Source organism: Lactuca sativa, chromosome 2, assembly GCF_002870075.4.
Source record: "Lactuca sativa cultivar Salinas chromosome 2, Lsat_Salinas_v11, whole genome shotgun sequence".
Classification (NCBI taxonomy): domain Eukaryota; kingdom Viridiplantae; phylum Streptophyta; class Magnoliopsida; order Asterales; family Asteraceae; genus Lactuca; species Lactuca sativa.
In genome coordinates this window covers 179734631-179745722 of record NC_056624.2, presented here as the reverse complement: position 1 = coordinate 179745722, position 11092 = coordinate 179734631, and the positions used below count along the sequence as shown (strand labels likewise).

The window sequence follows — 11092 nt, the reverse complement described above, 5'->3', positions numbered from 1 at the left end:
ATAATTTGATTTTATCCAAACAGTATAGAGTCCTACATGTTAGGCACACTAAACCAAGTCTAAATGTGTGGAGAAATAAAAAAGAAGCAAATTTTGAGATGATGACTTTTTTTTAAAATTCTTATCTTAATTGACGTTTTTTTTTTTTTTTCGTTTCATTCTTTGAGTATTAATAACTTGTTTTAACATAGAAAACCATGAATATATGTTAATTTCGAGTAAGGTGCTAAAGAATGTCTTTCAGGCCACAAAATAAATCTGAAACTCATATTCTGGTTCGGAACATGACGAACTATTCCGGAATGATATGTGGGATGTTTTGTTTAAAGCTCATGTAGACGAAACTCAAAAACATTACCAATAATAAAGCCAGGCATGATATAAGACCATTATATAATGACATTTTGATGAATAGATGATATCAAAAGTAGGGTTATCAGTTTTTTCTTGAAGAGAGAATAGTGTTAATGAAAATAAAATGAGCATTAAATAAATCCTGAACGACATGGACTAGTCCTTATTAGCTGTCCGAAACAACTCAATAACTTTACGTGACCTCACAAAATTTATGTCATTTTTCATTGGAATGAATCTAATTTCATATATCATTACCTTTACGTCAAATCTCATGAACTCAATAACTCTTCCAAAATATTTCATGACAAGTCATTTTTCTAAAAATGATATAGACGGTTATTTTTGTTATTTATCTCCTTTTTAATGGCTAGTTGACATGCTCTAAAAAATTAAATAGCCCCACTAGTTTCCACTTTCCACGGTGCTGTGCAGCCACCCAGAATGTCATCCGCGAAACTTCGGTTTCAAATTAGGTAGGCATTTCATTGCATTGACTCCACAATCTACATACCTATTTAACTTGCAGCCACTCAACACAGACCCAAATACCCAATTCTAAGTACCAATTTTCTGATTCTATAGTCTACATCCCACCTACCAAATCTTCACTGCAGTCGCCTTCTTCTCAAACACATAATTCTAATTCCCTGTGTGTAAAGCGAGAGATGGAAGCACCTCAAGTTGAAGCCATGGAGACCACAACAAGCACAAACAATCCTCCAGAGGATGATTCACAAGATAATATCATCGATACCTGGTATATCGTATTGCTATTTTCATTTGATTTCACTAATTTCGATTATGTTAATTCTAACTATCACTTAATACCAGTTGTTCATGCGTCTACGATTGCACAGAGACTTTGTTTGACTACTTGTTCTGTGGCCTCTGTTAGATTCATCGATCGACGATCGATAATTTAACTTCTCATGGAGCTTACAACTGATTATTCTAGATCCGAATCAGGACTGATAATTTTTCTCTGGAATTTTTCCTCAATTAAGCAACTAGTTTTCTCTTCTCTTTGAATCGTTGTTATTACTACGTGTTTTGTGAACACTGAATGCAGTTCCTAATTACCAAATGTGATACAACGAATTAATCGGTCTGGTTTAATAGCACACTAATTCAAGAAATCAGGTATAGTAAACTGTTCAACTGGAGGGATTTACAATTGGATGGGAAATTTGTTAAAATACAGAAACACAGGATTCAAATTCTAAACTCTGTTATTGACCTTTCGCCACATTCCGACTCGATGCACCTTGCAACACCTTCACAAATCCCAGGTATGTCAGCTTTCCATCTGTCTGCCTAATCAAATCCTCTACAACATCTCTCACAGGAATTGATGGGCTAAGACTGAGTTCCTAACAAGAAAAAGAAAATACAACAACATTATATGTTTTTTTTTTCACTTTAAATTCACAAAATTTCTCAAAAATAAGAATCCACTTACGGAAGCAAGTTCTTCTACCACAATGGATCTGTTACCATCTTTCTCGAATATTTCATAAGCCGTTTTAGTTTGTTCATCCCATCGATCATGCCCATCAAGTTGATGGACACGAAGGGCAGCTGCACAGAACTCCTCAAAGTCCATCCTCCTATATTTAAGTTTTCCAAGCTGCAACATAACCAAGGGTAGAATAGTCAAATCACCATTTTGACAGTTTACTGGATTAAAAAAGATATAGATAGGCCTTTTGACTCATTCACCCATTTTATCCTTACAGCACTAATTAAATATCGGATCGATGCATACCGATTCTAGGAAATCATGGACAGATGACTCCTTCATTGCATCCGTAGAGTATTTGCTTAATGCCTGACCCAATGACAAGAAGTTAATTATAATCAATAACCACAACATTTGAGATAATTAAATGGTGATAAAATGATTAAAATCATGTGTTTGTTACAAACCATTTTAAAAGTCTCTACGCTTATATATCCGCTATTATTTGGTTCCAATAGCGAAAACTGCTCTTTCAAGTAGACTAGCTCATCAAAAGTTAAGGTCTTTGATAGAGCCTAGAGATTAAAAGGAACAAAATTACTCTTAGTATAATGGTTTCCGAATATAATCAGGCAACCTACTTTGATAAATTACACACCTGTAAAGTAGCTTTACGGAGACTCGATGAACATATATAGCGTTTCACAAACTTCAGTATCGATATATCAAATGGCGGTTTTATTTCGTGACCATTTCGAATCCATGGATGGCCTACAACATTTTATATATATATATTCAAGATCACAATCATAAAAAGAATGGTTACTTTACTTATTTAATATAAAGAGAAAATATATATAGATATAGATGCTTACATAAGGCTTGGACGGCGGTTAATCGTTTCCTAGGATCCTTGATCAATAAACTTTTGACGAAATCTTTGGCTTCGAATGATAGTTTAGACCAACAAGTTTCGTTAAAACCTGGTTCGTTTCTTAGAACGGCTCGAAAGATACCGGACTCAGTACGACCCCAAAAGGGGCGGTTGCCACATAAAAGAACATACGCTATAATGCCAGTGCTCCATACGTCGGCTTCTCTACCATATGATCTTTGTAGAACCTCTGGAGCAACATAGTATGCACTACCAACAATGTCATCGAGTCTTTCGTCTGCAAAAGGGTTACCAGTAAATTGTAGTTTGTAACAAAATAAGGTTGGAGGGAGTGGTGCCACAAGAACCGCACTCCCTCCTCTGATACGTAGGAGCCACATTATTTATACCACACAAATGTGGTTCTTTACCACACAAAGTGTGGCTCTTAACCATACCTAGGTTGTGGGAACTATAGTAGAGAAAGAAAGAGGTGAGAGAGATAAGAACAAAGAGAAAGACACTTGAAGGAAGAGAGAGAAGGAGAGCGGCATAAATTGGGAGAGGTGCGGCCAAACCGCATCCAAGACCGCATAGAGGTGGTGTTCCTCTGTCTATGTGGCATATAGTGCGGCCAAACCGCGGTCCACTCCCTTGAGCCTAAGTTCTACCAAATAATAATAATAATAATAATAATAATAATAATAATAATTAACTGATTTATATAAATATGACACTAGAATGGAGATTGGAGCAACCCAAGACAACCTTCGGTCATCATTTTTCTAAAAGTAAAGTAAATGTTTGGTCTACTGATTTTTTCAATTTCAATCCTAAAATGTTATCTTTAGCAATTTTGGTAGTCATTTGAGGTTGTGGAATATTTTTTATTTTTATTCCAAGTAAAATGATTATATTTTTTATAAAAAATGTCAACATTAGCTATATTTAGAAAACAAAATAGTCATTCACTAAAAGCATTGATGAAGAAGAGCTAAAAAAACCTCAAAACCCAAATTGTAAGATTTTGTTTTTTTTTTTTCTTTTTTTTTTGTTTTTTTTTTTTTTTTTTGTAGAAAACATGAAAAACCTATCTATACCTTTTTTTTTGAAACGGCAATTATATAAAAGAAAATACACTGCCAAAGAGAAACAAGGCAAAGAGGAAACAAAGTCAAAATTACATAGCCTAAAAAGGGCAACATAACCAATCAGACCAATCATAGATACCAAAATTATCCCTATTTTTAACCCAATTGAAAACCGTAAAGATGATGGTATCTAGGGACCAGAAATGTAGTTTACACTTTTTTTTTTTGATTTACATGTAATTGTACCTGGACTTATGAAGTCCGACAAACCGAAATCTATGACCTTCAGTTCGGCGTCTTTGTCTTTGGATGCATATATAAAGTTCTGATTCAAGAAACAATTAAGATAAGATGTTATATATACATTTGACATTTTTTATAAATATGTTATTAAAATTTTAGATATTTTGTAAACATTATTTATCTACTTAATATAATTGATACATTATGTAAATAAAACATCGGACCTCTGGTTTTAAGTCCCGGTGAACAACACCTTGAAGATGACAAAAGGCGACAACAGTTAGTATTTGTACCAATAAGCTTTTAGCATCATCTTCTGCAAATTTCCCTCCCCTAAGAAAAAAATGACAAAACTGTAAAAATGTCTTGTCATTTGCAATTTTCTTTGGTTAATGTCCAAAAATCTTTCAATTTGCAAAGATTCCTTGTGATTTTGGTCCCTAAAATTATCTACGTTAGTTTTGGTCTGTTAAGCTTAGTCAAATGACCATTTTTGCAAGTTTGAAAGAGTACAATTTCCAATTGATAATACACACACCTTGAAAGTATTCTATCTAAAAGCACCCCTCCTTCACAAAACCTACAATGTTTTCATATAGCTTTATAAGAGTACTGATTGATTTGTAATGAAACATTATATATGAAAGATTAAAAAAAAAAAAAAAAAGTATAACCACATGACTTACTCCATTACGAGGTATACATTGTCATGGTCCTCATATGCATCATAAAATTTTATCAGGTGGTCATGTCCTGACAGAGCTTTTAGTATCGTTACCTCCCGTCGAACATCATCAATGGCAATGGCTGTTGTCATCTGAGGAGATGGATTCAAATTTAGTCATTGCAAGATCAAACATTAAAAGTGTCGTGCCAAATTGTGTATGACTATATTTGTGGAATAATTTGCACAAAGAAGAATGAAAAATAATTACCAAAGAAATATGGAATTCGACATATATATAAAAAACCATAGAGATAAAATAAAACTAGAATATTCTTCTGTACGCTCCTATCTATGTGTGGTAAGAGTCGAAGAAAAAAATACATTTTGACTTAACTTTCACTTATTTACATATTAGGATCCTAGACTTGTCCCTTATTTACAAACTAGCCCTTATCCTTTAATATAAGTCATCGAAAATCCCTATTAAATCCCACTTTGACATACAATAAAGTCAACTTGTATTTTCAATGCATCCAAAAATGAAAGTATAAACTTCCTTACCGAAACCTTGGATAACTAAAGAGTATCCACTTTAAATTTTTTTGAGTCAAGTAAGTCTTTTCACGGTTGCACCAACTAAAACATCTAGAAATTTATATTTTCTTTTAACCGGTGCACATACACCCACTATTTTAGTCACAAATCTAGATATTTCGATAACAACAGGACTTAAACCTTCAACTTTTGGCTTAAATGGCTTATATCCGTCAATTCCTAATATTGTTAGGCTAAAGACCATTTTGTTTACCCGACTTCTTATTGATCTCTACCAAACCTTTTGCCAACCCTAACATGCTTATCAAACCCCTATAAACCCTATGCATATGTGCTTAGCAGATGTTTCAAGCCCTATATGAAACATCAGTGTCGACCCACACGATCCTACATCTGATAAACCAAAAACCCCTCAAGTTGAACCCTTGTGTTTCCGTTGTTATGTTTACCATAAAGAAACCTACCATGTTACACTACGGGTGAAAACATCGAATTGTAGTTGAACCATACCATTCAGTTAAAAAAATATAAGCCATAAACCGTAACCATGATTTCTCTAGTCTCTGATCATCGCCTTAATCCATATACATGCACCTTTCAAAACAATTGCCTCCCAACAAATTAGCATCCTTCAATTGAACCTCGTATGCTCCTATTTCCTCAAACTCATACCCAACCGATGGTCTAATTTGGACATATCTCGAGCAATCAAAGGACAAACTTCTTCGACTCCATCTTTAGGAACATCCTCATATAAGCTCATTACTAGAGACCCAAGGTTATATTGAAAAATTCCTTAGCTAGTTTCCTTGTCCATGTTCATATCAATTTGAATAATGTACTTTCCATTATTCGATATCACCTCAAAGTAGCCATCCTCCACCTATTTATAGATGTCTTCCACTATACCTGTCCTACCCAAAGAACCATCTCAGTGGGCTATCGACTTCTCATTAAACCTAACATCCTAGCTCAAAACATATGCCACTTTGATGAGGACCAAAATTGGTATCCCTTGGCATCGCTACCATAAATGTATTGCAACATTCGTATCATGTGTATATACACCATATCACCCATACTTTCGGGCCTTTCCCCAACGAGTGGAAATCATATTCTTTGTTTCTTTAGCAACATCCTTACTTTGAACCAAATCTTTACCCATCATTGACCATTTTTTCTCGTAAATATATTAATAACCACTTGAATAACCAACCTTCTATTATGTAAAATAACTAAGATTGTTGCAATATTGTTCAACCAAATAACTCAATTAATACACTCCTTTGTTGTAATATATATATATATATATATATATATATATATATATATATATATATATATATATATATATATATATATATATATATATATATATATATATATATATAGACGTAGGTTCCGTTGAAATTCAACATAAAATAGAGATCCTGAGATTCAACCTCAGTCATATATTTCACATATGCCGCTCTAAACCACCGATGTACCGGCGCGACAGGTCTTTTATAATCATAAATGATTATGTAGTGTCGTCTGTTCCTTTCTCCTCCGCCACCATCCCCACCACCACAACTGCCACCGCCACCACCTATGTCACCATCCAACCCCACCACTGCCACCTCCACCATTTATACCACCATCTCATCTGTCGTCACCACCTCTTTTGCCACCAACTGTCATAATCATATATGATTACTCACTCTGTGAACAGACATATATGTATAATCATTTATGATTAGACATATACATATAAACTTGTATAATCATATATGATTATACCTTTCTGCCATATACTTATTTATGATTAGGCATACCCCGCTACTGGCGGTACACTGGAGCATTAGAGCGACCCATATATATATATATATATATATATATATATATATATATATATATATATATATATATATATATATATATATATATATATATATATATATATATGGTTTAAAATAGTTGCAAATTTATATATCAATTTAAAGTAAGAGGTTTTATTTTATAGTTGATGCCTTATTATTTTGAACATGTATATGTAAAAAAAATTAACTATATAGTTTTATTCTACATATTGCATAAGGATTCACCTAGTTATACAATAATACATATCAAGCATCCCAATACTCAATCTAAAACTAATAAATCGGTTATGTTTACATTCATTTAATAGGACCTTATTTCGGTTTTAGGTGTCTACTATAAAAAATTATAAATGTATAGTAAAATTTTAGCAACAACTAGAGATGCTCACCAAAATCGGATCCTTGATTTGAAATCGATCCGATCCGAAAACCGATTTTGGTCAAAACCAGATTTGACCAAACCGGATCGGATTGCTCCGATCCACCGGATTCTAATCCTATGGAAAATCGGATTTGATACCAGATTGAAAACCGGATTTGCTAAAAACCGGATTCAAAACCGCCCCAAAATCTGCTAAAACCCGCTAACAATCGGTTTGAAATCGGATTGGAATCAGATTCGGATTTTGGTTGAAACCGGATTAGATTTTGACAGGATCCAGATCGGATTTTTCATGACATAATCAAAACCGGACCGGATTCGGATCCGGATCGGATCGGATCCTGCATTTGTGCACCTACAGCAACAACTATAGATGTGATACATATCGGATCGAGTTAATTATGTTATTCAGTTTTTATATAAATAATATAGAAGTGAAATTGATTTCAGTCTAGATTAAAAAAGTTATTGAATTGAAAGTACGACTGATTAGTATTGCACGATCGAGATCGATCCTAGTAAATGCATCCATTTTAGGAAAAGTTTAGAAATGGTTTTAGTTTTAGACTCTTTTGCCAATCTAGTGGACAATGTTACGGTTGATTGAGTTAGGAGAAGTTGGCCGAAGAAAATGTTAAACGATAATTTGAGGTTAGACATAATGGAGCTATCAGTGCTTTCTATTTATTTATGTCGTTTATTTCTTTAAGATAAAACTGTAAATTTGGTCCTTGTGGTTTGCAAAAATCTTTGGATGAGGTCCAAAAAGTTTCCAGTTTGCACAGAAGGTCCAAAATCAAGGTTTTTCTAGGTTTTTGGTCCAAAAAAATTTAAAATTACCTAAATACCCTTTTAATCTCATTTTTGTATTTTCTTTTCTGATTTATTTTAATACTTTATAAAGTAAAAATAAAAAACAAAAAGGTTAGACCTCCACTCCACCCCTACCGATACCGACTCTCTCTCTCTCTCTCTCTATCTCTCTCTCTCTTACATTTCTTATCTGATAACAATAATAAAAAAAAAAAAAAAAAGAAGAAATAACAACAAACAGCCAAAGTTGTTGTTTCTACCCTAACAAGCAGACCACCATGGCATCCCCCCTCTTCCTATGAATAACGATCGATCCAGCCCGATTGTTTTCTTCCATTCGTTCTTCCCTTATTTCAATAATGCTCCTTTCATTCCAAATCAAATGAAGACGGGAACAAAAGATGCTTTCTCCCTCTTTGCAATTGACCAACATCTTTAAATTCTCCCTTCGTTTTCCTCTTGATTTCTGTCAAGAAGCTTCTCTGGAGATGGAGCAGCATCCGGCGAGACAACGAGGCTATTAAACATCAAACCCAAAAACCCTTTTCCCATTCATCGAGCTCTTACAAAACGAAAAAGGAAGAATAAGAATAAGAAGAAAACATGTGAATGACAATCGGACCACACCCCTTTTTCCGTCGATTGAATCAGCCAAGCACCCACTGTTTTCATCGATCAACCCTCCACTCAAACCCTTCCTCTCTCGTTAAATAGTTTTTTCTTCCCTCCCCCCCCCCCCCCCCCCCCCCCCCCCGCTTTCCTTTCCCCGTCATGTGCTTCTGGACGATAGAAAGAAGAGGCAGTGGAGCTACCATCGCAAGCCATCCACCACCACTGGCTGCCACTACATGCTGCTGCTATTGTTATTCCGACCACCACCACTTCTTTCCTCTCCATTTCCGGTGTCACCTTCGACCAGCACCACCGAGAGAACCACTGGAGGTCTTGACGAAAGATCAGCAGCCACCAGATCCAAATCACGGTTGCCTCCACACTTCCTTCTTGATGCGGTCATTCGATCGTTTTTGTTCCTTTGCCCGATCAAGAAATAACCAAAGGCACGAGAAGCCCTAATCCACCTAAGTTTGAGCCATTAAAGACATCTAGCCCCTCCATTTGCAGAGAGAGAGAGAGAGAGAGAGAGAGAGAGAGAGAGAGAGAGAGAGAGAGAGAGAGAGAGAGAGAGAGAAGGAGGAGGAGGAGGAGGAGGAAGAGAGAGAAGGGGGGAGGGCTCTGGTGGGGTGGGTAGAGAGAGATGGGGTGAATCAACTTAATTCCTTTTTTGCATTAATATTTATAAAATAAAAATATATAAAATACAAAAAAAAAAATTAAGGGCAAAACAGTCAATTCAAGTGCTCCATGGACCAAAAGTACAAAAATGTGTTAAGTTTAGGACCAAAAACCCATAAAAACCTTGGTTTTGGACCTTCTATGCAAGCCGAAAACTTTTTGGACCTCATCCAAAAAATTTTGAAAACCACAAGGACCAAATTTTCAGTTTTGTCTTTCTTTAAGTATTATAGTTAGTACTAGTTTTCTTTCAAATTATTCTCTTCTCAAATTCTCTCTTGTATGGTATGAATTTGTTCTTGCCAGATGTGTTATATTAAAGCAGTTTCTTCATCCTTGAGGATATATGTCTATCTACCTCTAATATCTTTATCCAACATTTTTATAGAACTTCATGAAAACTAAACAAATAAAACCAAAATATTTTTCTATTATATAAAGCAAAAAAAAAAAAACAAACAAACCTTTGACTTTGGAATAATCTTGACTGCAACCTGTTGACCTTTATGTTCCCCTTTCTTGAACTTGGCTCTATGAGTATGCCCAAAATGCCCTTTGCCAACCTCCTCCCCTATCTCACACTTATGTCTAATATGCTTCGAAAATCCAAAACTCTTATTCAACCTCACATTCCCTTCCTTTCCCTCTCCATGCCGCCGTGCCAGAACCGCCTTCATGTGCTGGGCACGAGTCAGCGGCTGAAACGCCCTCCTGAAGAACCGTCTCACCGTCGGATTTGTCTTTCCATTTGTCGCCGGAGATGACGACTTCCTTGAAAAAAAATAGTAAGCTGGACCTCGTGTGTATAACGCCAGAAATGACCATCTCTTTCTCGCCACATTTGGGTCATTCTTCTTCGTCGATTGTTCCATGTCTGTGCAATTATTTCGTTTAATTACAGGAAGATGGGTGTCTTCATGTTTCGAGCTGCAAGCACCCATTTGGGGGGTTTCTGCGAATACCCTGTTACGCGAACCTTCCCCCCAAACAGGAAACAGGAAACACGGGTCAAAATTCGACGAATCCTAGATTTTTTGGGGCATTTGGACGTCGAAGATTTTGAATATGATGGAATTGAAGTGCAAAAATTTGGTGTTTTGGTGTTGGATGGAGATTGAATAAGGGAGGAGAGCCAGAGGAGGGAGATCTGCAAATGGAGAAATGTAACAAAAACTTTGATTTTTGATTAATTAGGGTCTCCGATTGAAGTAAAACGTCGTTCAATATCAACCATCCGGTGGTCTGATCTGTACAAACGATGTCCACGTGGCTGACAGCTCCTCTCCCGCATTTTTCAAAATATATAGCAACGGTTCACGGTTTCTCATATTTTATCGTTTAATAAAAGGGCAAACGCTATAAAAGCACTTTTTTTTATTGATAGTAAATTACTGAAATCGTCCCTATGGTTTTGTCAAAATTGCATGTCTGGTCTCTAATTTTCTTTTTGCACTCGGATTGTCCTTGTGGTTTGATTTTGTTGCGTTTTCCGTCCCTAT

At 35.5% G+C, this 11092-nt stretch overlaps 1 protein-coding gene and 1 long non-coding RNA gene across 2 annotated transcripts; one reads left to right on the top strand and one right to left on the bottom strand.

The window, feature by feature from the left end:
- Positions 1 to 639: 639 nt before the first annotated feature.
- On the top strand, positions 640 to 1401 carry LOC111876713 (uncharacterized). The gene is made up of 2 exons (XR_002845080.3): positions 640 to 1114; positions 1189 to 1401. It is a non-coding gene; the product is annotated as an uncharacterized LOC111876713 (long non-coding RNA).
- A 45-nt stretch (positions 1402 to 1446) lies between these two features.
- On the bottom strand, positions 1447 to 10572 carry LOC111876711 (CDPK-related kinase 5). Its single transcript, XM_052768526.1, has 11 exons — positions 10058 to 10572; positions 4711 to 4841; positions 4563 to 4604; positions 4249 to 4357; positions 4028 to 4106; positions 2692 to 2988; positions 2475 to 2587; positions 2284 to 2391; positions 2123 to 2185; positions 1817 to 1984; positions 1447 to 1727 (listed from the first exon to the last, which is right to left on the bottom strand). The coding sequence occupies exons 1-11, from the start codon at positions 10532 to 10534 to the stop codon at positions 1587 to 1589; spliced, it is 1728 nt and encodes a 575-aa protein (XP_052624486.1). The 5' UTR covers positions 10535 to 10572; the 3' UTR covers positions 1447 to 1586.
- Between the last annotated feature and the right edge of the window lie 520 nt (positions 10573 to 11092).